General features: G+C 46.3%; 3 protein-coding genes and 1 non-coding gene across 4 annotated transcripts in view; 1 reads left to right on the top strand and 3 right to left on the bottom strand.

Annotated features, from left to right (window-relative positions):
* LOC126982032 (facilitated trehalose transporter Tret1-like) overlaps positions 1 to 27,866 on the bottom strand; it is a gene marked incomplete at its 3' end in the record, with an annotated part of 31,601 nt that overhangs the window by 461 nt on the left and 3,274 nt on the right. The window contains exons 2-11 of the mRNA XM_050833751.1: positions 17,536 to 17,678; positions 10,234 to 10,289; positions 6,646 to 6,793; positions 6,035 to 6,197; positions 5,219 to 5,340; positions 4,312 to 4,446; positions 3,049 to 3,249; positions 1,660 to 1,757; positions 1,095 to 1,240; positions 253 to 688 (exon numbers count right to left, since the gene is read on the bottom strand). Of these exons, the coding sequence (XP_050689708.1) occupies positions 253 to 688; positions 1,095 to 1,240; positions 1,660 to 1,757; positions 3,049 to 3,249; positions 4,312 to 4,446; positions 5,219 to 5,340; positions 6,035 to 6,197; positions 6,646 to 6,793; positions 10,234 to 10,287 (1,503 nt within the window). The remainder of the gene's footprint in view (positions 1 to 252; positions 689 to 1,094; positions 1,241 to 1,659; positions 1,758 to 3,048; positions 3,250 to 4,311; positions 4,447 to 5,218; positions 5,341 to 6,034; positions 6,198 to 6,645; positions 6,794 to 10,233; positions 10,290 to 17,535; positions 17,679 to 27,866) is intronic.
* LOC126982317 (mucin-2-like) lies at positions 17,688 to 26,999 on the top strand. The gene is made up of 5 exons (XM_050834317.1): positions 17,688 to 19,148; positions 21,972 to 22,073; positions 23,043 to 23,159; positions 23,566 to 23,673; positions 26,802 to 26,999. The coding sequence occupies exons 1-5, from the start codon at positions 17,934 to 17,936 to the stop codon at positions 26,997 to 26,999; spliced, it is 1,740 nt and encodes a 579-aa protein (XP_050690274.1). The 5' UTR covers positions 17,688 to 17,933.
* Positions 25,590 to 25,662, bottom strand: Trnag-gcc (transfer RNA glycine (anticodon GCC)). The gene has a single exon. It is a non-coding gene; the product is annotated as a tRNA-Gly (tRNA).
* Positions 26,521 to 27,866, bottom strand: part of LOC126982318 (uncharacterized) — a 2,495-nt gene continuing 1,149 nt past the window's right edge. The window contains exons 1-2 of the mRNA XM_050834318.1: positions 26,787 to 27,866; positions 26,521 to 26,668 (exon numbers count right to left, since the gene is read on the bottom strand). The exon at positions 26,787 to 27,866 is cut by the window's right edge and continues 1,149 nt beyond it. Of these exons, the coding sequence (XP_050690275.1) occupies positions 27,212 to 27,866 (655 nt within the window). The 3' untranslated portion in view covers positions 26,521 to 26,668; positions 26,787 to 27,211. The remainder of the gene's footprint in view (positions 26,669 to 26,786) is intronic.

The following is a 27,866-nucleotide window of genomic DNA, read 5'->3' as shown; positions in this document are numbered from 1 at the left end:
CTACTACAACTACTACTACCACTACTACTACTACTACTACCACTACTATTACTGTATACTTATAAAACAAACAAATTCATCAAACAACAAAATAATACAAAGATAAATAGTTCAACACACACACACACACACACACACACACACACACACACACACACACACACACACACACACACACACACACACACACACACACACACACACACACACACACACACACACACACACACACACACACACACACACACTCACCTGGGATCTAATTGCCGTGGGAAAATACTCTTGGTTCAGAATAAAAGGCATTACGTTGACACCCAGAGAGACACCTGTTTGGGAGACTACCAGACACGCCAGAGGGACCCACCCCCCTCCACCCACCACCAGCACATCCACCTCCATCCCCTCCTCTTCCACTCCCTTCATCTTCGTAATGTTCACTGTCTTCATATCCACCTCTTCTTCTTCTTTCTTCGTTTCTCCACCTGCTAATCTAACTATCTTCACCTCCTCCTCCTCTTGTCTTTCTTCTATATTCAAGAGTGGTAATGTTAGGTTGGTGGTGGTGGTGGTGGTGGTGTTGTATGGTGGTGGTGATGGTGGTAGTGGTGGTTGTAGTAGAAATTCCATTCCTCCTTCTCCTCCTCCTCCTCCTCCTCCTCTTCCTTCTAGTGGTTGAAATTGAATATAACTGAAAAATAAAAATAAAATAAGGCGTTAGTAATATTTGATAATCTTTTTCGTCTTGTTATTTACTGCATCGATTTATTTTCTTTATTTTGTTGCTTGTTTTTTTATTTTTTAGTTCAAGACGCAGGAAATGAGGTCACTGATAGAAGTATGTAGGTCCGGTCGGTCTGTCTGTCTGTCTGTCTGTCTGTCACCCTTCTCTTCCTCCACCCTTCCCATTTAACTTTCCTTTCACACTCTCTCTCTCTCTCTCTCTCTCTCTCTCTCTCTCTCTCTCTCTCTCTCTCTCTCTCTCTCTCTCTCTGCCCCTTCTCTTCCTCCTCCCTTCCCATTTAACTTTCCTTTCACACTCTCCTCTCTTCCCTTCTCCCTCTCCTCTTCCTTCCTCCCCTTCCCCTTCCCCTCACCTCCTCGTCTCCTTCTGCCCTAGCCCCAGCCCGCTGTAGACCGCCATCCCGCCCAGGCCAAGCGTCATAAGGATGAAGCCCACGTACAGGATATTTTTCCGGCCGATCTTGTCCGTCAGGAAGAACCCAGCGAGGCCGCCGCCGAACTGAAAAGACGGTGGCGTGGTTAGTTTGAAAGTCTGTGGGTTTGTGAGTGATTGATTGATTGAGTGAGTGAGTGAGTGAGTGAGTGAGTGGGAGGGTTAGTTAGTTAGTTATAGTGAAACCAAATTGGCGCGATCATTTTTGCGTTGCTGTATCGTACCTTGTCTTATCTTACCTTACCTTACTTTACCTTACGTTAATTCACCTTACTCTACCTTACGTCATCTTACCTTACTCTACCTTACCTTACTTTGCCTTACCTTACCTTACCTTACCTTACCTAACTTTACCTTACCTTATCTTACCTTACCTTACCTTACTCTACCTACCTTACTTAACCTTACCTTACCTTATCGTACCTTACTTTACCTGCCCCCCCTCCTTCCCCCTCACACACCTCCCCCCCCTTCCCCCCACATACCTGCACCAACATGAGCACTATGGCCGCAAGCTCAGCATCCACGGTGGTCCCTGCCGCCTGGAACATCTGGGCAGCGTTGGCGTTGACCACGAGGAAGCCTGACTCGCACGCACGCACGGGGAAACACAGGTAAGGTCAAGGTTCACACAGGCAAGAACTTAAAACTACAGGTACACAGGTTAGGTAAGGTAAGGTAAGGTTAGGTGAGGTAAGGTAAGGTGAGGTAAGGTAAGGTAAGGTAAGGTGAGGTAAGGTAAGGTAAGGTAAGGTAAGGTAAGGTAAGGTAAGGTGAGGTAAGGTAAGGTAAGGTTAGGTAAGGTAAGGTAAGGTAAGGTAAGGTAAGGTGAGGTAAGGTAAGGTTAGGTAAGGTAAGATAAGGTTAGGTAAGGTGAGGTAAGGTAAGGTAAGGTGAGGTAAGGTAAGGTAAGGTAAGGTAAGGTAAGGTAACGTTAGGTAAGGTAAGGTGAGGTAAGGTAAGGTAAGGTAAGGTGAGGTAAGATAGGGTTAGGTAAGGTAAGATAAGGTGAGGTAAGATAAGGTTAGGTAAGGTAAGGTAAGGTGAGGTAAGGTAAGATAAGGTGAGGTAAGGTAAGGTTAGGTAAGGTAAGGTAAGGTAAGGTAAGGTAAGGTGAGGTAAGGTAAGGTAAGGTGAGGTAAGGTAAGGTAAGGTAAGGTGAGGTAAGGTAAGGTAAGGTGAGGTAAGGTAAGGTAAGGTAAGGTAAGGTAAGGTAAGGTAAGATAAGGGTAAGGTAAGGTGTAAGGTGAGGTAAGGTGAGGGTAAGGTAAGGTGAGGTAAGGTAAGATAAGGTTAGGTGGAGTAAGGTAAGGTGGGGTGAGGTAAGGTGGGTGAGGTATGGTGAGGTAAGGTAAGGTGAGGTAAGGTAAGATAAGGTTAGGTAAGGTAAGGTAAGGTAAGGTGAGGTAAGGTAAGGTTAGGTGAGGTAGGGTAAGGTAAGGTAAGGTTAGGTGAGGTAGGGTAAGGTGAGGTCAGGTTAGGTAAGATAAGGCAAGGTAAAGTTAGGTAAGGTAAAGTAAGGTAACCAGCATCCACACCAACAGCCCCCCCCCCCCACACACACACACATACCCCCCAACCCCCCCACATACCCACACAACCCCCCCCACGCACACCCACCCACACCCACACCAACCCACCTACACCCACACCCACACACAACCCCCCCCCATCCATCCATAACCCCCCCCACACCCACCTCCACCCCCCCACATACCCACACACTCACCCACCCACACACACAACCCTCCCCACCCCCCACCCCCACACACACAAACCCACCTACATCCACACACACACACCCCCATCCATCCATAACCCCCACACCCACCTCCCCCCCATACCCCCCCCAACCCCTCATCCCCCACACACACCTGTAAAAGCCACCAGCACAAACAGGGCAGACACCACCACTAAGTTTTTCAGGACGGCGGGTTGCAGGAGCTTCCGCCACGCACTGGATTCCTGGCCCTGCTGGTCGCTGTTGAACTCCTTGTAGCTCTTTATCTCCCCCGTAACATCGGCCTTCGACCCCCGCAAGTCCAGAAGCACCGCCTTGGCCTTTTCGTTCTTGTCTATGAGGGAGAGAGAGAGGAGGTAGAGAGAGGAAGTTTTCCGGCCGAAGTAACGAAGAGAGAGAGAGAGAGAGAGAGAGAGAGAGAGAGAGAGAGAGAGAGAGAGAGAGAGAGAGAGAGAGAGAGAGAGAGAGAGAGAGAGAGAGAGGAGAGATAACGAACGAAGAAACAAGAGGAAGAGGAAGAGGTAGAAATAAGCAAGAGAAAGAGAGATAGGAGGAGGAGGAGAGAAGAGAGGAAGAAGGAAGAAACAAGAGGAAGAGGAAGAGAGGAAAAGAAGAGGTACAGATAAACAAGAGAAAGAGAGATAGGAGGAAGAGGAGGAGAGATAAAGAACGAAGGAACAAGAGGAAGAGGAAGAGCAAAGGAGAGGAAGAGGTAAAGATGAAGATACAAGAAGAGGAAGAGGAAGAAGAGTAAGAGAAGAGGTGGAAGAACGCGATGAAAAGGAGGAGGAAAAAGAGGAAGAGGTTGACGAAGAGGAAGATCATTTTTCGGAGGCAATAAAATGGATGAAAAAAAGAGGAAGAAAGAGGAGGAGGAGGAGAATGATGATGAGGAGGAAGAGGAAGAGGAGGAGGAAAAGGAAGAGGTTGACGAAACAGATAAAGAAAAGGAAGATAATTTTTTGGAGGCAATGAAATGGGAGAAAAAAAAGGAAGATATAGGAGGAGGAGGAGGAAGAGGAGGAGGAGGAGGAAAATAATGATGAGGAGGAAGAGGAGGAGGAAGAGGAGGAGGAAGAGGAAGAGGATGTTTGGATTCCACTGATGTCTCGTATTGTTCATCTCCCTTCCCTCTCTCTCCCTCTCCTTCTCTCTCTCCCTCTCTCCCTCTCTCTCTCTCTCTCCCTACCAACGATGCCGGACCAGATTGTCGTACTCAGCCTCTTAAATTTACCAACTTCCGACACAAAATCTGTCTTCTGGGCGCCAATAACTAGACTCATTTATAATCATCGTTAAAATAGTTAATTCCTGATGTTTCTTGGCAACAGTTAGGCGTCAGAAACCGGTAAGTACGATGCTCTGAGTACGATAATATGGCAACGGTGCTCCCTACCCTTCAGGACCAGCACGGAGGGACTTTCAGGCAGCCAGATAAGGAACAGCACAAAGGCAACAGGGACGAGGGCGTTGATGAAGGCCACCACGTAGTACCGCGCACCGTAGCCCACTGCCACCGTGAAGACCTGACCTGCGGGGGGTGGGGGGAGATGTTGTTAGTACCCGACTGTTAGCAATACCGTGTTAGGAGTGTTAGTACAGGGACATTGTGTGAGTAGTTAGATGTTTAAAAGTGGCGTGTTACTACCGAAGAGTTTTATATGTTTAAAAGTGGCGTGTTACTACCGAAGAGTTTTATATGTTTAAAAGTGGCGTGTTACTACCGAAGAGTTTTATATGTTTAAAAGTGGCGTGTTACTACCGAAGAGTTTTATATGTTTAAAAGTGGCGTGTTACTACCGAAGAGTTTTATATGTTTAAAAGTGGCGTGTTACTACCGAAGAGTTACACCCACACCCACACCCACACTCACACACGCACTCACGCACACACACGCACCCAGCAGTGAGGACCTGACCTGCGGGAGTGGGGGGAATGTTGTTAGTACCCGTCTGTTAGTAATACCTTGTTAGGAATGTAAGTACAGAGCTGTTTGGGACATGGTGTTGGTAGCGAGGTGTTTAAATGTGGTGTGTTAGTACCGAAGAGTTTTACACCGACCCCAACACACCTACACACACACACACACACACACACACACACACACACGCACCCAGCAGTGAAGGGAGGAGGGACGTTGTTAGTACCCGTCCGTTAGTAATACCATGTTAGGAATGTAAGTACCGGGCTGTTAGGGACATTGTGTAAGGTAAGGAGTTAAATGTTTAAAAGTGGTGTGTTAGTCCCGAAGAGTTCCACCCCCCCCCCACCCCCCACCCCCACACACACACACACGCACGCACCCAGCAGTATGGCGAGATTCAAGGACATGCTCATCATGCCACGGACGTCATCATCAGACAGCTCCGCCACGTACGCGTTCACCACCACGGACAGCCCCCCCAGCGCCAGGCCCGACACACACCTGCAACACACGTACACACACCTGTTAGAATGCGTACACACACACCTGTTGAGATACGTACACACCTGCAGTACACACACACCCACACACCCACACACACTGCCCCTCCTTCACCCCATCCTTCCTACACCCCAAAACACCTCTTTCCTCTTTCTTCCTCTTCTTTTTCCTCTTCCTCTTTCTCAGGTATCAATTTAACCTAACCTTATCTCCACCTCCTCCTCCTTACTCTTCTTCCTCTTCCTCCTCCTCCTCTTCCTCCTCCCCCTTCCTTCTTTTTCTCTCTCTCCTCTTTGCTTATTCTCTTTTCTTCCTTTTCCACGTACATTAATATCCACCTTATCTCATCTTTCCTCCTTCTCCTCCTCCTTCTCTTCCTCCTCCTTCTCCTCCTCCCTCCTTCTTCTCCTTCTTCTTCTCCCCCTTCCTTCTCTTTCACACTTCTCCCCCATTCCCCTCCTCCTCCTCCTCCTATTTCCTCATCCTTTTCCTTCCCCTTCTTCCTCTTTTATCTCTTTCACACTCCTTTCCCATTCCCCTCCTCCTCCTCCTCTTCTTCCTCCTTCCTTCTTTTCCTCCTTCTCCTTCCTTCTCTTCCTCCTCCTCCCTCATCCTTTTGTTTCCCCTTCTCCTCCTATATCTTTCACACTCCTTTCCCATTCCCCTCCTCCTCCTCCTTCTCCTTCCCCCTCACCTCGCCGTCAGTATGCCCGCCGGATAGGGTACAAGAGCCACGCCAAGCCATCCCAAGACGGCCACCACCCCACACAGCATCATGGATCTCCGCCGCCCGAGCCGCATCGCCACCACCGCCGTCAGCCAAGCCCCGGGCAGCGAACTTAGCATCAAGAGACTGCCTGTAGGGGTCGAAGAAGTAGTAGTAGTAGTAGTAGTAGTAGTAGTAGTAGGAGGAGGAGGAGGAGGACATCCCACTTTCTCTTCCTACTCCTTTTCCCTTCTTCCTCTTCCTCCTCCTCCATTTCATCCTCTTCTTTCTCTTCCTACTTCTTTTCCCTTCTCTCCTCTTCCTCCTCCTCTTTCTCTTCCTAATTCTTTTCCCTTTCCTTCCCATATATTTACTTTTCTGCCCTCCTCCTCCTCCTCCTCCTCCTCCTCCTCCTTCGCCTTTGCTGTCCTTCATCTTCCACCTTTGATTAGATAGTTAGTGTAGCTTGTCACAAACAGCCTCGTAAGGACCATCGGATCTGCTGTTGTTTGTTCTTCCTTTGTGTTCCTTTGTGTTTCTCCTCCTCCTCCACCCTTACCCATACACACGCTCCCTTCACCCCCATACCCATAACTTACCCACAAGATCCTGCAACCCATCCATTGAGAGGGGCGTCCCGTAGAGCGAGGTTGGGTTCCGCTGCAGGTCGCTCGCTAGCACGGATGGGAAGGTGAAGAGTGTGCCCATCAGACCAGTGCCCAAGCTTGCCCGGGCGACCTTACTGAACTGGAAATAGAGCGACCTTACTGAGCTGGAAATAGAGGGACCTTACTGAGCTGGAAATAGAGGGACCTTACTGAGCTGGAAATAGAGGGACCTTACTGAGCTGGAAATAGAGGGACCTTACTGAGCTGGAAATAGAGGGACCTTACTGAGCTGGAAATAGAGGGACCTTACTGAGCTGGAAATAGAGGGACCTTACTGAGCTGGAAATAGAGCGACCTTACTGAGCTGGAAATAGAGGGACCTTACTGAGCTGGAAATAGAGGGACCTTACTGAGCTGGAAATAGAGCGACCTTACTGAGCTGGAAATAGAGCGACCTTACTGAACTGGAAATAGAGCGACCTTACTGAGCTGGAAATAGAGCGACCTTACTGAGCTGGAAATAGAGCGACCTTACTGAGCTGGAAATAGAGCGACCTTACTGAACTGGAAATAGAGCGACCTTACTGAGCTGGAAATAGAGCGACCTTACTGAGCTGGAAATAGAGCGACCTTACTGAGCTGGAAATAGAGGGACCTTACTGAGCTGGAAATGAAGGGACCTTACTGAGCTGGATATGAAGGGACCTTACTGAGCTGGAAATGAAGGGACCTTACTGAACTGGAAATGAAGGGACCTTACTGAACTGGAAATAGAGGGACCTTACTGAACTGGAAATAGAGGGACCTTACTGAACTGGAAATAGAGCGACCTTACTGAACTGGAAATAGAGGGACCTTACTGAACTGGAAATAGAGCGACCTTACTGAACTGGAAATAGAGCGACCTTACTGAACTGGAAATAGAGCGACCTTACTGAACTGGAAATAGAGCGACCTTACTGAACTGGAGATAGAGGGACCTTACTGAACTGGAAATGAAGGGACCTTACTGAACTGGAAATGAAGGGACCTTACTGAACTGGAAATAGAGGGACCTTACTGAACTGGAAATAGAGCGACCTTACTGAACTGGAAATAGAGGGACCTTACTGAACTGGAAATGAAGGGACCTTACTGAACTGGAAATGAAGGGACCTTACTGAACTGGAAATGAAGGGACCTTACTGAACTGGAAATGAAGCGACCTTACTGAACTGGAAATGAAGCGACCTTACTGAACTGGAAATGAAGGGACCTTACTGAGCTGGAAATGAAGGGACCTTACTGAACTGGAAATGAAGCGACCTTACTGAACTGGAAATGAAGCGACCTTACTGAACTGGAAATGAAGGGACCTTACTGAACTGGAAATGAAGCGACCTTACTGAACTGGAAATAAAGGGACCTTACTGAACTGGAAATGAAGGGACCTTACTGAACTGGAAATGAAGGGACCTTACTGAACTGGAAATGAAGGGACCTTACTGAACTGGAAATGAAGGGACCTTACTGAACTGGAAATGAAGGGACCTTACTGAACTGGAAATGAAGGGACCTTACTGAACTGGAAATGAAGGGACCTTACTGAACTGGAAATGAAGGGGCCTTACTGAGCTGGAAATAGAGGGACCTTACTGAACTGGAAATGAAGGGACCTTACTGAACTGGAAATGAAGGGACCTTACTGAACTGGAAATGAAGGGACCTTACTGAGCTGGAAATGAAGGGACCTTACTGAACTGGAAATGAAGGGACCTTACTGAACTGGAAATGAAGGGACCTTACTGAACTGGAAATAGAGGGACCTTACTGAACTGGAAATAGAGCGACCTTACTGAACTGGAAATGAAGGGACCTTACTGAGCTGGAAATAGAGGGACCTTACTGAGCTGGAAATAGAGGGACCTTACTGAACTGGAAATGAAGGGACCTTACTGAGCTGGAAATAGAGGGACCTTACTGAACTGGAAATGAAGGGACCTTACTGAGCTGGAAATAGAGGGACCTTACTGAACTGGAAATGAAGGGACCTTACTGAGCTGGAAATAGAGGGACCTTACTGAACTGGAAATGAAGGGACCTTACTGAGCTGGAAATGAAGGGACCTTACTGAACTGGAAATGAAGGGACCTTACTGAACTGGAAATGAAGGGACCTTACTGAACTGGAAATGAAGGGACCTTACTGAACTGGAAATGAAGGGACCTTACTGAACTGGAAATGAAGGGACCTTACTGAACTGGAAATGAAGGGACCTTACTGAACTGGAAATGAAGGGACCTTACTGAACTGGAAATGAAGGGACCTTACTGAGCTGGAAATGAAGGGACCTTACTGAACTGGAAATGAAGGGACCTTACTGAACTGGAAATGAAGGACCTTACTGAACTGGAAATGAAGGGACCTTACTGAGCTGGAAATGAAGGGACCTTACTGAACTGGAAATGAAGGGACCTTACTGAGCTGGAAATAGAGGGACCTTACTGAACTGGAAATGAAGGGACCTTACTGAACTGGAAATAGAGGGACCTTACTGAACTGGAAATGAAGGGACCTTACTGAGCTGGAAATGAAGGGACCTTACTGAACTGGAAATAGAGCGACCTTACTGAGCTGGAAATAGAGCGACCTTACTGAACTGGAAATGAAGGGACCTTACTGAACTGGAAATGAAGGGAGAAGTTTGGAAAGGTCAAGAGTGCCCATCGAACCCATATCCAAACACACACACACACACACACACACACACACACACACACACACACACACACACAAAGAACAAGGACATGAAAGAACAAAGACTCACACAAAACGAAAACAGGAAGACAAAGAACACACACACACACACACACACACACACACACACACACACACACACACACACACACACACACATACATACACACACACACACACACACACACAGAAATGGAATGACTTGATGATGATGATGAGGAGGAGGAGGAGGATTTAAATACGTATACAATGAGCAAAAAAAAAGTAAAAAATAAATAAATACATAAATAAAATAAAAATAAAATAAAGACTCGTATTGTAGGAAAATAAAGGAAGTTAACTATCACTACCAATACTACTACTACTACTACTACTACTACTACTACTACTACTACTACTACTACTACTACTACTACTACTACTACTACTACTACTACTACTACTACTACTTCTACTGGTACGACTTTTACTACTTCTCTCAATCTTAACCTTTTATGATAAGGTTTTTATTAATCTGATAACAAAGTACATAATGTCATTTCCTCCTCCTCCTCCTCCTCCTCCTCCTCCTCCTCTTGCTTATCTTCCTGTTTTTCTCTCATATCTTTTGGTTAACACTTTCCTCTTCTTCTTCTTTCTAATCTATCTTTTTTTTCTGCTCTTCCTCCTCCTTCTTACATTCTTCTTCCTCTTCCTTCTCGTTTTCCATCTTCTTTCCATCTTTATTCTCTTCTTCCCTCTTCCTCCTCCTCCATCACATCTTCCTGTTTCTCTTCCTACTCTTTTTCCTTCTCATCTATTTACTTTTCTTCCCTACTCCTCCTTTTCCTCTAAATTACTCACCTGCCGCAGTAGACGCTTCCGCCGGGCCGCAGGTAACTCCTTCTCGCTCTCCATACCTGAGGAAAGAAGGACAGGTGAAAAGGGGGGAGAGGGAAGGGGGTAGGGGGGGAGAGGAAAGGCGGAAAGGTGAGGAAAGGAAGGGAAGGGAAGGGAAACGAGGGAGGGAGAGAAAAGGTGGACAGAGAAAGGGATGGGGAGAGGAGGAAGGGAAGGAAGGGAAATTAAGAAAAGGGAAGGGAAGGGAAAGGAAGGAAAGGAAAGGAAAGAAAGAGGAGGGAAGGAAAGGGAAGGGAAGGGAAAGGAATGAAAGCAAAGGGAAGGGAAGGGAATGGAATGGAATGGAAGAGAAGGGGAGGGAAGGGAAGGAAAGGGAAGGGAAGGGAGAGGAAGGAAAGGGAGAGGAAGGAAAGGGAAGGGAAGAGAAAGGAAGAAAAGGGTAGGGAAGGAAAGGGAAGGGAAGGGAAGGGACGGGAAGGGAAGGGAAAGGAAAGAATAGGGAAGGGAAAAGGAAGGAAAGGGAAGGGAAAAGGAAGAATAGGGAAGGGAAAAGGAAGAATAGGGAAGGGAAAAGGAAGAATAGGGAAGGGAAAAGGAAGAATAGGGAAGGGAAAAGGAAGAATAGGGAAGGGAAAAGAAAGGAACGGGAAGGGAAGGGAAACAAAGGAAAGGAAAGGGAAGGGAAAGGAAGAAAAGGGAAGGGAAGGGAAGGGAAGGGAAGGGAAACAAAGGAAAGGAAAGGGAAGGGAAAGGAAGAAAAGGGAAGGGCAGGGAATGGAAGGAAAGGGAAGGAAAGCAAAGAAAGGGAAGGGAGGAGGAATTAAGGAAGTTAAGGAAAAGGGTAAGGTGTGTGTGTGTGTGTGTGTGTGTGTGTGTGTGTGTGTGTGTGTGTGTGTGTGTTGACTTTGCACTTCCTCTGCCTTTCTGCATTCCACAAACCCAAACACACACACACACACACACACGCGGAAAAAAATGTACTAAAGCCTGATACATATTTCTCGTGTATTGTTTTTGTGGATTTAATTTTTCCCAGGAGACGAGGCTGCTCAAAGGTGCTGAAAGGGCTGCATTATATTTAGGCGAAGAAGTCTATTTTGGATGATCTCAGGAGCAGCGAGTAGCGGGCTTTTTTATTTATTTATTATTGTTTCCTTTTTTTGTGACCTTGAGCTGTCTCCTTAGTTGAAAAAAAAAAGGAAAATCTAGACGCCAACACATCAGGGAAACTCTATAGCCACGAAAATGATCCCCGTGGTTGTTGGTGAAGTATCAGACTCTTTCGTTGTGGTTGTGATGCAAGATTTTCCACACGGCAGACGGTACACTGACATAGAGGAGGAGGAAGAGGAGGAGGAGGAGGAGAGGGAAGGGAAAACAGAGGAAGAGGAAATATATGAGGAAATGGAGGATTGTTTTTTTATGAGGCAATGCAAGAGGAGAAAAATGAGGAAAGAAAGAGGAGGAGGAGGAGGAAGGGGAGGAGGAGGAGGAGGAGAGGGAAGGGAAAACAGAGGAAGAGGAAATATATGAGGAAATGGAGGATTGTTTTTTATGAGGCAATGCAAGAGGAGAAAAAAGAGGAAAGAAAGAGGAGGAGGAGGAGGAAGAGGAGAAGGAGGAGGAGAGGGAAGGGGGAAAAGAGGAAGAGGAAATAGATGAGGAAATGGAGGATTGTTTTTTATGAGGCAATGCAAGAGGAGAAAAATGAGGAAAGAAAGAGGAGGAGGAGGAGGAGGAGGAGGAGGAGGAGAGGAGGGAAGGGGAAAAAGAGGATGAGGTTGAGGAAATAGATGAGAAAAAGAAGGTTGGTTTTATGAGGCGATGGAAGAGGAGAAAAAAAGAGGAAAGAAAGAGGAGGAAGAGAAAGAGGAGGAGGAGGAGGAGGAGGAGGAGGAGGAAAGAATAGTAAAAGGATAGCCTATTACTCTGTTTTTTTGTTTTGTTGTTGTTGCTATATTTGTTTTGTAGCCCTTGCTGTAAAAAAAAAAAAAAAAAAAAATCTGCAGACTATATGATTTAGAATTATGTGTCTGAAAAAAATTGGAAAGTTTCGTTTAGTCGGCGCAACATCAGTGGTCATATGCCGGAGAGAGACAGGAGGGGAAGGAATTATAGGAGAAGGCAACAGACCCCAGGAGACGGGACACAACCCCCGATTAATACCTGGTGCCCATTCACTGCTGGGTGGACAGGGGCGTAGGGTATCGGAAAAGCCGCCCAAATTTTTCCACCCCGCCCGGGAATCGAAATTATGTGACGGAAGAGTCCCAATTTATATCAGTCATGTGCCCCGCCGTGCGAGGAGAGAAAAGATGGACGGAGGAAGGGAAGGGAAGGGAAGGGAAGGGGAAGAAAAGGTGGACAAGGGAGGAAGGTAAGAGAAAGGAGGGAGGAAGTGAAGGGGAAGGGAGCGGAAGGGAACGGAAGGGGAAGAAAAGGAGAAGGGTGAAAGATGGACAGGGGAGGAAGGTAAGGGAAAGGAGGGAGGAAGAGAAAGGGAAGGGAAGGGAAGGGAACGGAAGAAAAGGTGGACAGGGGAGGAAGGTAATTGAAAGAAGGGAGGAAGAGAAAGGGAAGGGAAAGGAAGGTAAGGGAAGGGAAGGGGAGGAAGGTAATTGAAAGAAGGGAGGAAGAGAAAGGGAAGGGAAAGGAAGGTAAGGGAAGAGAAGGGGAGGAAGGTAAGGGAAAGAAGAGAAGAAGGTAAGGGAAAGGAGGGAGGAAGAGAAGGGGAAGGGAAGGTAGGGAAGGGAAAGGAAGGGAAGGGGAGGAAGGTAATTGAAAGAAGGGAGGAAGGTAATTGAAAGAAGGGAGGAAGGTAAGGGAAAGGAGGGAGGAAGAGAAGGGGAAGGGAAGGGAAGGGAAGGGAAAGGAAGGGAAGGGAAAGGAAGGGAAGGGAAGGAAGGTAAGGGAAAGAAGGGAGGAAGGTAAGGGAAAGGAGGAATTGAAGGGGAATGGAATGGAAGGGAAGGGAAGGGAAGGGAAGGAAGGTAATTGAAAGAACACAAAGGGAACACAAAGGAAGAACAAACAACAGCAGACCTGCTGGTCCTTACGAGGCTGTTTGTGACAAGCTACACTAACTATCTAATCAAAGGTGGAAGATGAAGGACAGCAAAGGCGAAGGCTCCCCACCCCCCATCCCTCCACCCAAAGCTGGCAGGAAAGGAAAAAGAACCATGCAGCATGGAAAAACTGCATGGAAATTATGTAGGAAAGAAGAACTGCCATTACTGCTACCACTAACCGGGCGATAAAAGCGGACAAGGACACCAGTATTCGAAAGAACTTAACGTTATTACGACAATGAGTAATATCTTAGTTGCTGGTTGGATTCAAAACACTTGTCTAATCTATTCTTGAAGGCCGTAACTGTTGTACTATCAACGACATCACAGGGTAGAAAGTTCCAAACATTAACAACTCGATTGAAGAAGAAGTGTCTAGCTTCGTGCGACGAGAATCTTTTACTACTTATCTTCAAATTGTGATTTCTTCTTGTTCTATTTGATCGATCAATTGTAAAGTAATCTTCCGCATTAATATCACTGAATCCTTTAAACATTTTAAACACTTCTATTAGATCGCCTCGCATTCTTCGTTTTGATAGGCTGAATAAATTTACTCCTTTAAGCCTTTGTTCATATGACAAATTTCTCAACCTAGGAATCATCTTTGTTACTCTTCGTTGAACCCGTTCCAACTTTTCTATGTCTTTTCTGTAGTAGGGAGACCAAAACTGTACACAGTACTCTAGACGGGGTCGAACCAACGAATTATACAGTTTTAATAATACTTTTTCCGATTTATTATTAAAGACTCGTCCGATGAAGCCAACCAATTTGTTTGCAGTTTTAACTACCTCTGAACAATGCTGACCGGGCTTTAAATCGCTTGATATAGTGATTCCAAGATCCTTTTCTTTACTTACTGCATAAAGTTGTTGGCCATTCATTACGTACCGAACGCGATTGTTATTTTTTCCGATGTGAAACACTTTACATTTGTCAACGTTAAATTTCATTTGACATTAATTGGCCCAACGTGCAAGTCGATCTATATCTGATTGTAAAGCTTCTTCGTCGAGTGTCGCAGTTACTTTACTAGCAATTTTCGTGTCATCAGCAAATTTTGATACTTTGCAAGTCATCATCGATATCATTAACATAAATTAAGAAGAGCATGGGGCCAAGAAGGGAGGGAGATAAGGGAAAGGAGGGAGGAAGTGAAGGGCAAGGGAAGGGAAGGGAAGGGAAAGCCCACACCCACACCCACACCCACACCCACACCCACACCCACACCCACACATTACCTACGAATATGGGGCGGCTCTCAGCACAGCGGCAAACACACACACACACACACACACACACACACACACACACACACACACACACACAAATTAACTAAGAATATGTGGCGGCTCTCAGCACAGCGTCAAACACACACACACACACACACACACACACACACACACACACACACACACACACACACACACACACACATTACCTTACGAATATGGGGCGGCTCTCAGCACAGCGGTACACACACACACACACACACACACACACACACACACACACACACACACACACACACACACACACATTACCTTACGAATATGGGGCGGCTCTCAGCACAGCGCTACACACACACCCACACACACACACACACACACACACACACACACACACACACACACACATTACCTTACGAACATGGGGCGGCTCTCAGCACAGCGGTACACACACACCCATGCTGACACACCCAGCCATCCACACACACTCACTCACACATCCACATTCAAACACACGCTTTGATATACAAGGCTACATTATCACTAACAGTTATCAGATAAGAGAGAAGACGGTGCAATATTTGACACACACACACACACACACACACACAACGCCCCGGTGGCTCAGTCTGTAGAGCGCTGCGCTGCAAGGCTTAACGGCCAAACAGGCGGCGGTTCGAGCCCCGCTCAGGCCGGATTCTGCTGGTGCAGTGTTGCCCGTTCACACGCAGCGGCTCGGCGTCGCCTGGTCCGCCGCTGATCACGAAGAACTTTGTCTTTTCTGCATTAATTCTCGTACCATACTCATCACAAAATTCTTGTAATATACTTAACTTCCGTTGAATGTTTGGCCTTGATGTGGAGAGTAGCACCGCGTCATCCATAAATAACAAAATATGTAGCCAGTCGATGAAAGTTTCACGTTCGCACCGAGTTTTCATAATTTTTTTCAACTCATGAACGTAAATTGCAAAGAGGAGCCATGATGTAGACAGGCCTGACCCCCACCGTGGAGGTAACAGCAGCACACCCACAACACTCCGTCACGCGGTACATGGCAATGATCGCCGCCAACATGACCACTCCGCACCCCAAGCGTTGGAGTGTCCTGAGCAGTGTGTGCCTTGGCATTACGTCATACGCTTTTAGAAAGGTCGATAAATACTACAAATAATACTTTTTTTATCCTCCTTGCCGAGTCAGTAACGAGGCGCAATGTGGCAATGTGCTCAAGACACCCCCGCTTCTGTTGCGCCCCAGCCTGCTCCGGCACGGCCTGAACCGGTACAGGGCACAATGCATTCAAGCTAGAAATCGAGCTAATAGGGTACTGGGATTTATTTCAAGGAGCGTAAGCAACAGAAGCCCCGAAGTCTTCCTCAAACTATATTTAGCACTAGTTAGACCTCATCTTGACTATGCGGTTCAGTTCTGGTCACCCTACTATAGAATGGATATCAAAATGTTAGAATCGGTGCAGAGGAGGATGACTAAGATGATTCAGGGGTTGAGAAACTTGCCATACGAGGAAAGACTCAAACAGTTAAACTTGCATTCTCTAGAAAGGCGAAGGGTGCGTGGAGACATGATCGAGGTTTATAAATGGATGAAGGGCTTTAATAAGGGAGACATTCATAAGGTTTTGTTGGTAAGAGAACCAGGTAGGACACGAAGTAACGGTTTTAACTGGATAAATTCAGATTCAACAGGGACATAGGCAAAAATTGGTTTACTAACAGGGTGGTGGATGAGTGGAATAGGCTTAGCAGTCATGTGGTGAGTGCCAATACAATTGTCACATTCAAAAATAGACTAGATAAATTCATGGACAGCGATATTAGGTGGGGTTAGATACGCGGGAGCTTAGGGTCAAAGGAGCTGCCTCGTACAGGCCTACCGACCTCTTGCAGACTCCTGCGTTCTTATGTTCTTATGTACAGGCGTTCACAAATAACCGTGTCGTACGGCTTTGCAATAGAGTTCGTGACACTAATACCCCGATAATCATCTGGATTATTCCTGTCTCCCTTCTTGAAAGTAGTGAACATTTTGGGGCTAGTCCAGGGCGGGGTACAGGCCACTTAAGTCAGCATCAAATGTGCAGGTAACACACACACACACACACACACACACACACACACACACACATCACCCTTCCCCACTTCCCCCATTACTCATCACATGAAACTCGTATTGTATTTTGTGTATTTTCAGCCGTATGGCGGCCTGCAAGTAAATAAACCATTTATTATTATTATTATTATTATTATTATTATTATTATTATTATTATTATTAAATACCAGGGGAAAGTCCATCCGGGCCGCTGGCGTTGTCTGGCCGCAGGCTCCTAATCTTATCACAAACCTCGGTTGGAGAAATGGGGTCATCCGAAAGAGGAATGTTTACATCTGTATTAACGTCACCATCGTGAGGGAGTCGTGGAGGGTTGAGTATTCTCTCAAGTTGTACTTTAAAACCTTCATCACTAGGTCCTCTATCATCAGTATGTGCTGACAAATCAACATTGCCCCTCTTGTCTACGGCTCGCCATACTCTAGTATCATCTTTGTCCTGCAAAATTCTCTCCCATTTACCGAGGCCTTCACTCTCCTGCCCTGCGTCTTGTCTACACTTACACTAGACAGCACATGTTTGCAATCACCGGCCAGCGCGTCTGATAAACCACTGACGTCAGCGTGCGCAGCGACATCCGTGTCAACAACAACAACGTTAGCAGCAAACATGTCCATCAATGTCAGCAAAACACACACACACACACACACACACACACACACACAGAGAGAGAGAGAGAGAGAGAGAGAGAGAGAGAGAGAGAGAGAGAGAGAGAGAGAGAGAGAGAGAGAGCGCACAGGTCAGCAGGTCAGTCAGCAGGTTGCAATGGAAGGTGTAGGACTGTCGCTGCTCTCTCTCCTGCTGCTGATGGGTAAGTATCTCTCTCTCTCTCTCTCTCTCTCTGATTGAACCCCCGTTGCATCAGGCTGACCTTTGACCCTTTTCGCAGTGTCAGCGGGGCGGGCCGAGGTCAGGTCAGGTCACGTGGTTAAATGGAGGTCACGTGTGAAGGCTCTGGACCAATCACGTCGCTTGGATTTGACCTGCGGCGGCGGTGGTGGTGGTGACGGAGTTCTGAAAAAGGATATAGGAACCTCTCTCATTTGTCCTTCTTCCTCCTCTTCTTCTTCCTCCTCCTCCTCCTCTTCTTCCTTCTCTTCCTCATTGTCTTCCTTACCCTCATCCTTACCATCCTCCTCCTCCTCCCCTTCCTTTTCTTCCTCCTCGTCTTCCTCCTCCTTCTCTTCCTCCTCTTCCTTTCGTCTTCGTTTTCCAAGAGAGGCACGCAGCACATCCTCCTCCTCATCCTACAGAAGATCCTACCCCTCAATGTCCTACAGGAAGGGGATGCCTCGAGCTGCCAGGTACTCCTCCTACACCCGCAGATACACCCCATCCTACAGGAGGAGGTACGCGGCTAGGATGTCAATGCCCAAGTCGAGTCCTTCTAAGGGAATGTTCACCAGGATGTCCTACTCCCCTCGAAGGTCCTACTCGAGGACTCGTAGGAATATCTTCTCATCCTTAATGCCTTTTTCGCCACGAAGACGTGTTTTCACTAGGCCTATTGCTACTACTGCTGCTACTACTACTACTACTCCTACTACTGCTGCTGCTACTACTACTACTACTACTAATACACAGGACATCCCCCCTCCACGTTTCAATCTTGCTACCACTACTACTACTACTACTACTACTACTCCTACTACTACTCCTACTACTAATACTCCTACTACTACTACTACTCCTACTACCACTACTACTACGCCTACTACTACGACTACTACCACAACACCTAATACTACTACCACTACTACAACTCCGACTACTACTACTACTTCTACTACTACCCCAACTACTACTTCTACCACTACTACTACTCCAACTACTACTACTACTAAGCCTACTACTACTACTACTACTACGCCTACTACTACTACTACTACTACCACCACCCCAACGACTACCAATACTACTACTAATACTACTACCCATACCACAACCACACCTACTACTACTACTTCTACTACCACCACGACACCCACCACCACAACCACACCTACTACTACCACTACTACTACCCCTACCACTACGACCCCATACTACCAGACAACCACCACCACTCCGTATGGTTCAGAATGGGGGATCCTTGACCAGCATTACTTTCTCTCAACCACCACTACCACAATCGCTACCACCACCCCCAGTCAACCACGCAGCCACTCACCACAACCTACCACAACCCTGGGCTCGTTTTCCGCTATTCTCAACCAGTTTTTCACCGTGTCAACCACTATTCCTACCACTGCAACTTCTGCTACCACTACTACTTCTACTACTACGACTCCCACCACCACTACTACTGCAACAACTCCCACCACTACTACTACTACTACTACTACTACTCCTTCTACTACTACGGAAGCTTGTGAGATCGTGAGAACGCTGTATGAACCAACGAAGTGCGATGTTCATACAAGTGGAGTGAACGCAACAGAGAAAAAAATCATCCTGGACGCACACAACCGCCTGCGAGCATGGGTGAGTGAGTGCGTGAGTGAGGGATGAGTATAAGGTGAGTAAGGGGTGGGTATGAGTGAGTGTGGGTTAAGAGGGGTGGGTAAGTGTGGCGTGTTATCTGTTATTAATTTTGAAGGGACAGATTAGAAAGGTGAGGTTATGTTGAGTGTATGGTGAGTAAGGATGAGTATAAGATGAGTAAGAGGTGGGTATGAGGTGAGTGTGGGTTATGAGAGGTGGGTATGTGTAGTGTGTTAACTGTTAGGTGGAAGAACAGGTGAGAAAGGTGAGTATATGTTGAGTACATGGTGAGTAAGGATGAGTATGAGGTGAGTATAAGTGAGTGTGAGTATAGGATAGTAGAGAAAACGGATCGTGTGTAAGGCAGACAATTATAAGGAGTAAATTAATGAAGAGGTGAAAAAAATACATGAGTGAAGTGAGTATTAGGTGAGTAAGGATGAGTATGAGTGAGTGTGAGTTTAGGAAAGTAGAGATAAGGAAATGGATTGATTATAAGCTAGATAATTATGATAAGGAGTAAGTAAACGAAGAAAAGGCGAAAAAATAAATGAGTTAGTTGAGTATTAGGTGAATAAGGATGAGTATAAAAGAGTGTGGGTTTCAGAAAGGTGAGAAAAAGAAAATGGAGTGATTATAAGGGAGACAATTATGATAAGTAAGTTAGTGAGGAAAAAGTGAAAAAAATAAATGAGTTAGCTGAATAATGGATGAGTATGAGGTGAGTAAGAGTGAGTGTGAGTATAAGAAAGTAGGGATAAGAGAATGGAGTGAATTATAAACTAGTTAATGAAGAAGAGGTGATAATAATGAGTTAGCTGAGTAATAGATGAGTAATAGATGAGTAAAAGTGAGTGTGAGTATAGAAAAGTAGAGATAAGAGAGTGGAGTAAATTATAAGCTAGTAAATGAAGAAGAGGTGAAGAAAATAATGAGTTAGGTGAGTAAAGAATGAATATGAGGTGAGTATGAGATGAGTATGAGTGAGTGTGAGTATAGGAAAGTAGAGATAAGAGAATGGAGTGAATTATAAACTAGTTAAGGAAGAAGAGGTGAAAAATTAAAAGAGTTAGCTGAGTATTCGGTGAGTAAAAATGAGAATGAGGTGAGTAAGAGTGAGTGTGAGTATAGGAAAGTAGAGATAAGAGAATGGAGTGAATTATAAAATAGTTAATGAAGAAGAGGTGAAAAAATAAATGAGTTAGCTGAGTATTAGGTGAGTAAAGATGAGTATGAGGTGAGTAAGAGTGAGTGTGAGTATAGGAAAGTAGAGATAAGATAATGGAGTGAATTATAAAATAGTTAATGAAGAAGCGGTGAAAAAATGAATGAGTTAGCTGAGTATTAGGTGAGTAAAGATGAGTATGAGGTGAGTATGAGTGAGTGTGAGTTAAGGAAAGGTAAGAAAAGAAAATGGACTGAATTATAAGCTAGTTAGTGAAGAAGAGGTGAAAAAATAAATGAGTTAGCTGAGTATTAGGTGAGTAAAGATGAGTATGAGTGAGTGCGAGTTTAGAAAAAAGTAAGAAAAGAAAATGGAGTGAATTATAAGCTAGTTAATGATGAAGTGAAAAAAATGAGTTAGGTGAGTAATGAATGAGTATGAGGTGAGTAAGAATGAGTGTGAGTATAGTAAAGTACAGATAAGAGAATAGAGTGAATTATAAGCTAGTTAATGATGAAGAAGTGAAAAAAATGATGAGTTAGGTGAGTAAAGGATGAATATGAGGTGAGTATGAGTGAGTGTGAGTTTAGGGAAATCAGAGGAAACGCTTTTTTCGTTATTTCTTGAGTAGCTTCCTTTACTATTAGAAAAAAAAATAGATTAAACAAAAGAAGATAACTGAATAGATAAGATATAGATAGACAGACAGATAAATATAAATACATAACTGATATATTTTAGTGGGTGAGGCCATTAACAGAAATATACAGACTAAGATAGAGATAAACTAAGATAAAGATAGACAGACATACTAAGACAGATAACTGAAGAGAAAGAAAGAAAGATAAAGATACAAAACACACGTAGTTGTCATGTCTCCGTCGCGTCTGTTAAACAAGCCGTGTATCGTCTCGTCTGTCTGTTTGTCTCTGTCTGTCTGTCTGAGAGTGTCTGTCTGTCTGTGTCCTGTCTGAGAGTCTGTCTGTCTGTCTGTTATGTGTCTGTCCAGTGTCTGTCTGTAGTTCTAAGAAAAGTGATAAGAAAGTAAAAGTGATAAGAAAGTAAAAGTAAGTTAAGTAAGTAAAAGTAGAGTAAGATACTGTAAGTTAAGTAAGCAAAAGTTGAGTAAGAAAAGTAATAAGAAAGTAAAAGTAAGTTAGGTAAGTAAAAGTAGAGTGAGAAAAGTAATGAGAAAATATAAGTAAGTAAAAGTAGAGTAAGAAAAGTAATAAGAAAGTAAAAGTCAGTTAAGTAAGTAAAAGTAGAGTAAGAAAAGTAATAAAGTAAAAGTCAGTTAAGTAAGTAAAAGTAGACAGATAGACAGACTAAGATAGAGATAAATAAAAAGATAAAGAAAGACAGATAAAGATAGATAAAGAAAAAGACGTAGTTGAAAAAGAAGAAAAAGAAAGAGAAAGAGGAGGAGGAGAAGAAAAAGAAGATAGACAAATAGAGAGACAGACTAAGATAGAGATAGATACTTAAATAAAAAGATAAAGAAAGACAGATAAAGATAGATAAAGAAAAAGACGTAGTTGAAAAAGAAGAAAAAGAAAGAGAAAGAGGAGGAGGAGAAGAAAAAGAAGACAGATAGACACACAGACTAAGATAGAGACAAAGATAAAGAGCACACATTACATAGGCCTATCATTTTCCAGGTGGCGGCGGGGAACGAGACGCGAGGCAATCCAGGCAGCCAACCACCAGCCTCTGACATGACCCAGCTGACGTGGAATGACCAACTGGCTCAGGTGGCCCAGGTGTGTGTGTGTGTGTGTGTGTGTGTGTGTGTGTGTGTGTGTGTGTGTGTGTGTGTGTGTGTGTGTGTGTGTGTGTGTGTGTGTGTGTGTGTGTTTGGGGTAATGGAAGGGAAGGTAAAGAGAACGAGAGAGAGAGAGGGGGAAAAGGGAAGGTGTGTGTGTGTGTGTGTGTGTGTGTGTGTGTGTGTGTGTGTGTGTGTGTGTGTGTGTGTGTGTGTGTGTGTGTGTGTGTGTGTGTGTGTGTGTGTTCCTCCTACACCGTTTTCTTCTTATTCCTCTTTCTTTTCTTCTTTTTCTTCTTTTTCTTCTTTCTCTTTTGCCTTCTACATTATCTTATCTTTTTCTTCCTAAACTGTACTGGTCCTCCTCCTCTTCCTCTTCCTCTTCCTCCAACACCTAACTCTTCTTAATACTCTTTCTTTCTTTCTTCTTCTTCTTCTTTTTCTTCTTCTTTCTCTCCTGCTTCCTACACCTTCATCTCATCTCTTTCGTTCTAAACTCTACTAGTCTTCCTCCTCTTCCTCTTCCTCCTACTCCTCTCGTTCTTCCTTTTCTTCCATCATCACCATTTCTCTTTTACTGCACGGTACTTCTTCTTCTTTTGCCTTCTACACTATCATCTCATCTCTCTTTCTCTAAACTGTACTGGTCCTCCTCCTATTCCTCTTCCTTCTACTCCTCTCGTTCGTCTTTCCCTTCCCTCATCATCTCCTCTCTTTTACGACACGGCACTTCTTCTCCCTTTGCCTTCTACACCATCATCTTCCTTCTCCTCCTCTTCCTCTTACTCCCCTCGTTTCGTCTTTCCCTTCCCTCATTACCTCCTCTCTTTTATGACACGGCACTTCTTCTTCCTTTGCCTTCTACACCATCATCTTCCTTCTCCTCCTCTTCCTCCTACTCCCCTCGTTTCGTCTTTCCCTTCCCTCACCTCCTCTTACAACCCGGCACTCCCTTCTTCTTCAACAGGACTGGGCAGACCGATGTCAGTTCATTCACGACCAGTACAAGGACCGAAGAATCTGCTCCCGAGACTACGAAGTGGGCCAGAACCTTTACTATAAGTGGGAGGGGAAGAAAGTGTCGGTAAGTGAGAGAGAGAGAGAGAGAGAGAGAGAGAGAGAGAGAGAGAGAGAGCAGAAATATAGCGTATGTGCTGGTCTTATAATTTTTCTTCTTCTTCTTCTTCTTCTCGTCCTACTTTTCTTTTTTTCCTGTTTTTCTATTTTCTTTACTCTTTTTTTCTCCTCCTCCTCCTCCTCCTTCTTCTTCTTTTTCTTTTTGTTCTTCTTTTTCATCATCATCATCTTCTGCTCCTTTCTTCTCCTTCTTTTTCTCCTCCTCCTCCTCCTCTCTTCCTCCTCCTCTTCCTTCCTTTTCTTTTTGTTCTTCTTTTTCATCATCATCATCTTCTGGTCCTTTCTTCTCCTTCTTTTTCTCCTCCTCCTCTTCCTCCTCCTTCCTCCTCCTCCCTCCTCCTCCTCCCCCTCAGGACTGGAAGCTGGCGGTGGAGTCTTGGTATGATGAGGTCGATGTGTTCTCTGCTGGACGGGTGGACTCGTTCGAACCCGGCACCGAAGTAATCAGCCATTACACTCAGGTAAGGGCAGGTGTGGGCGTACTTTTCAAGTCACGCATTATTTAATTATTATCATTTATTTTTTTACATGGGAGGCAGGGAAGGGATAGGAAACAACAACAACAACAACAGGAAGGAATAGGAAAACATATCGAGAGGATGAAAGATTGTGTGTGTGGGTGGGAGGGGTGTGTGTGTGTGTGTGTGTGTGTGTGTGTGTGTGTGTGTGTTTAAGCTATGTACGTGCGTGTGTGGATACTGTAAATGGTGCACACACACACACACACACACACGCACACACATACACAAGCAAGCAAGTAGTACACACCATCTCAGTCTTGTCTTGAACGTGTCACGAACAGGAAAGTTCAGACGGATGTTTGCCTTATCGTGATAACGCAGAGCACGGGGCGATGCAAGGGTGGACCCAGCTAAATATTTGGCCGGGGGCACTGACATAACGGGCGGCATTCTCAGACGCTGCCGCCACTCACGTCAACTATATTCACAGGCCGAAGAGGAGGTCAGTCACATTTCTTTATCAAACAGTTACCACGCGCGTGGATTCATGACTGGCTCACAGATAGACAACAGCGTGTAGTTCTCAATGGTGAAGCATCCGTTTGTCAACCCGTAACCAGTGGCGTGTCCCAAGGATCGGTCCTGGGGCCAACACTATCCATTATTTACGTGAACGATTTAGAGACTGATATCCTGTCAAAAGTATCCAAATTCGCCGATGACACCGAATTAGGAGGTACGGTAACGAAGAGTAAAAATTGCGAGGATATTCAATCAGATTTAACAAGACTTGCCGACTGGAGCGACAAGTGACAAATGTGTTTCAACGTAGATAAATGTAAAGTAATGCACGTTGGTGAAAAGAACCCTAACTTTAAATATCATATTCAAGGACATGAGCTCAGCGAAGTAAAACAAGAAAAAGATATTGGTGTCATTATCAGTAACACTCTTAAAATGAGCGATCAATGTTCTGCAGCGAGTAAAAAAGCCAATATGATGTTGGGATTAATATCAAGAAACTTTGATTATAAATCACCCGAACTTACGAAGAGATTATATTCAGCATTCGTAAGACCACACCTAGAATACGCCGTCCAGTTCTGGTCACCGAATTATATCAAAGATCAAGTTTTGCTAGAAAAGAAACAGAGACGAGCAACCCCAAAAATTTCAACGTTCCGTAACTTGCCGTATGACGAGCGTTCACAGCGTTTAAATATGTTTTCCTTAAAAAAGCGAGGGGTAAGAGGGGACTTAATCGAAGTGTTCAAAATCCTTAATAGATTCGAAAACATTAACCCAGATAGTCTATTTCAGAGAGACCCCAACACAATAACACGCAGCAACGGTATGAAGTTAAAGGGAACCAGATGTAACACATTGGCGCGCAGAAGTTATTTCAATAAGAGTCGTCGATCACTGGAATAGACTCCCACCGTCAGTAGTTAGCGCACAGAGTATCAATAGCTTCAAGTCTTCATTGGATACGTATTTCAGGGATATAAGATTTTACTGACCATTTTCGTATGTTTCAGGCACACTGCAGCACGGCGCCAACCTGACGACTTAATAATTTCCCCCACAGCTTAGGTCACCACTAGCGTAAGTTAGGGGTAGTAATTTCCTCTTATTTCTCTCTTTACTGTAAAATTTCCATGTCCCTTTCTTCCTTAGAGGCACATGGTGTTCTCTTTTATTTCCTGCCGGCACGTTGCCGGAGGGAGAGGTGGGTGGGGAGGAGCCTTCATCTATTCTATCCTGTCCTACCACACGTAGATTACTAGTAGTAGCGGTAGTAAACAGACACCCTCGCCATAGACCGACAGGTCTTCTGGTGTCTGTTCTTCCTATGTATTCCTCCTCCTCCTCCGTCAGTAAACCTTTCGATACTCTGTTTTGCCAAATATAAAAAGTACACCGGCCAGGACTCGAACCTAGGGCCAACCGCGTGGCGTGCGGATGCTCTACCAACTGAGCTACCGGTGCTTGATATATAAGTCGTGAAGGGATGGTCTTGAGGTGAGGAAGTGATGAAGTGGTGATAATGTCGTGATAAGCGGAGACGTAAGACGCACCACTAACAGTATCAACACACACACGTACATAGCTTAAACACACACACACACACACACACACACACACACACACACATAGCTTAAACACACACACACACACACACACACACAAGCAAGCAAGTATGCCTACACGCCATCTCAATCTTGTCTTGAACGTGTCACGAACAGGAAAGTTCAGACGGGTGTTCTCTGCTGCATCTTGATAACGCAGAGCACGGGGCGATGCAAGGGTGGACCCAGCTAAATATTTGGCCGGGGGCACTAACATAACGGGCGGCATCCTCAGACGCTGCCGCCACTCACGTCAACTATACTCACAGGCCGAAGAGGAGGTCAGTCGTGTTCTCAAGAGTAATTGCGAAGGTTCACGGCACAAGAGAATGATCATTTTTTTTTTTTTACAACAAAAGAGCCGGCTTAAGGGCAACAAAAATAATATATATATATATATATATATATATATATATATATATATATATATATATATATATATATATATATATATATATATATATAAGCCAGCTACTCGCCGCTCCCACAACAGAAATTAGATAAGAGTGGCCACAAGAGAGGTCAATTTCGGATGGAGAGGTGTCCTGATACACTCTTCTTGAAAGAGGAAAAGTCATAGGCAGGAGGAAATACAGACGATGGAAGGCATTTCCAGAGTTTACCAGTGCATGAAAATCCCTATAACTTCTAGGAGTCTTTTAAAACAGACGAAATGAGGAGCCGAGAGGTTTAAAAATACGGGCTTATGACTTTGAGAGTAAAGACAGAAGCGAAAGAAATCGTGGCGAGTAAGGTTTGGGGTTGTTAGGAGAGGTGGAGGAAGGGTGCGGAGTGAAAGTGAAAGCTCCTAACACCTGACTGTAACAACTGGTCCTAACTGCAGCTCGTAACACCTGCCGTAACACCTGCCGTAACACTGTCCTCTGCCGCAGGTCGTGTGGGGTGTGTGTGGGTTAAGTAAGAGCTCCTAACGCCTGACTAACAGCTGGTCCTCACTGCAGCGCGTCCCAGCGGCTCTAACACTGTCCTCTGCCGCAGGTGGTGTGGGCGTCGACGCGGGAGGTCGGCTGCGGCGCCACGTACTTCGTGCCCTTCATGTTCGGCGTGAGTCGCCTCTACGTGTGTAACTACGGCCCGCGCGGGAACCAGGTGGGCGGCGCCGTGTACAGCAGGGGCCCAGCGGGGACGGGGTGCGGTGAAGCGGTGACCAGCGACGGCCTGTGTGTGTGGGGCTGAGGGGGGCGGTGTGGGGGCGTGACGCAGGGATGAGGGTGGCCCGTGTGGGTGTGGTGACGCAGTGTGTGAATGTGGCCCCGGGTGTATAGATGGCGTCACGGGTAACGGTGGGCGGGGTGGGTGTTAGTGTGTCCAGGCCAGCACGGGGAGGGGGTGGGGGGGGGCGGAGTTTCCTGTGAAGTGGGTGTACAAACCCCGCCCACGTAGAGTCGTTACTCGTGCAGGGCCCCGGCGTGCAGCAGAGGCGCCGCCTGGCGGGCCAGGGCGGCCAGCAGCTCCTGGTACTTGGGGTGCGCGGCGGCGGCGGCGCGCTGGCAGGCCGCCACGTCCGCAGCGGCCTGGCCCGGGGCCCGCGCGGCGAGGCTCTGCAGGAAGATAGGCCGCGGGCAGCAGGTGAAGGCCACCAGCGTGCAGGCGCCCCGCACCGCCGTGTCCTGCACTGCCGCCACCTCCCGCGCCACGGCCTCTCCGAAGGCCCGCGCCTCAATACTCGCCGTGTCGCCGCCCAGCAGCGCGAAGGCCGCCACCTGCAGCAGCGCGGAGTCATGGCGGCGGCGGAAGTGCTGGGCCAGCGCCTGCAGCAGGGGTGTCCCGGCGGGCGGCAGCAGGCAGGCCGCAGGGTCCAGGCGCAGGCCGCTGGCGACCACGGCGCTGAACCACTCCGCCACCACGCCCAGCAGGGGGTCCTCGCCCCCCGCCCCCAGGGCCCCCAGCCGCCGCAGGGCCAGCGCCAACACGCGCACCGAGAAGTGGCTGAGAACCCGCAGGAGCGCCGTCACCAGTCGCGCCTCCTCCACCACCACCGCGCCGCCACCGCCGGCAGGGGAGTCCTCCACGGCCTGTAGCACGCGCGTGGGCGTGGCGGCG

Source organism: Eriocheir sinensis, chromosome 50 (assembly GCF_024679095.1).
Source record: "Eriocheir sinensis breed Jianghai 21 chromosome 50, ASM2467909v1, whole genome shotgun sequence".
Classification (NCBI taxonomy): Eukaryota; Metazoa; Arthropoda; class Malacostraca; order Decapoda; family Varunidae; genus Eriocheir; species Eriocheir sinensis.
Note: the sequence above shows the minus strand (reverse complement) of the source record. Positions and strands in the feature narration are given on the sequence as shown.

Bases quoted from the DNA above. Each gene is read 5' to 3' on its own strand.
- LOC126982317 (XM_050834317.1), top strand. From the start codon at position 17,934: ATGTCCTACAGGAAGGGGATGCCTCGAGCTGCCAGGTACTCCTCCTAC. The intron at 23,160-23,565 runs GTAAGTGAGAGA...CCTCCCCCTCAG, and splicing joins GGGAGGGGAAGAAAGTGTCG to GACTGGAAGCTGGCGGTGGA. The intron at 23,674-26,801 runs GTAAGGGCAGGT...CCTCTGCCGCAG, and splicing joins TAATCAGCCATTACACTCAG to GTGGTGTGGGCGTCGACGCG.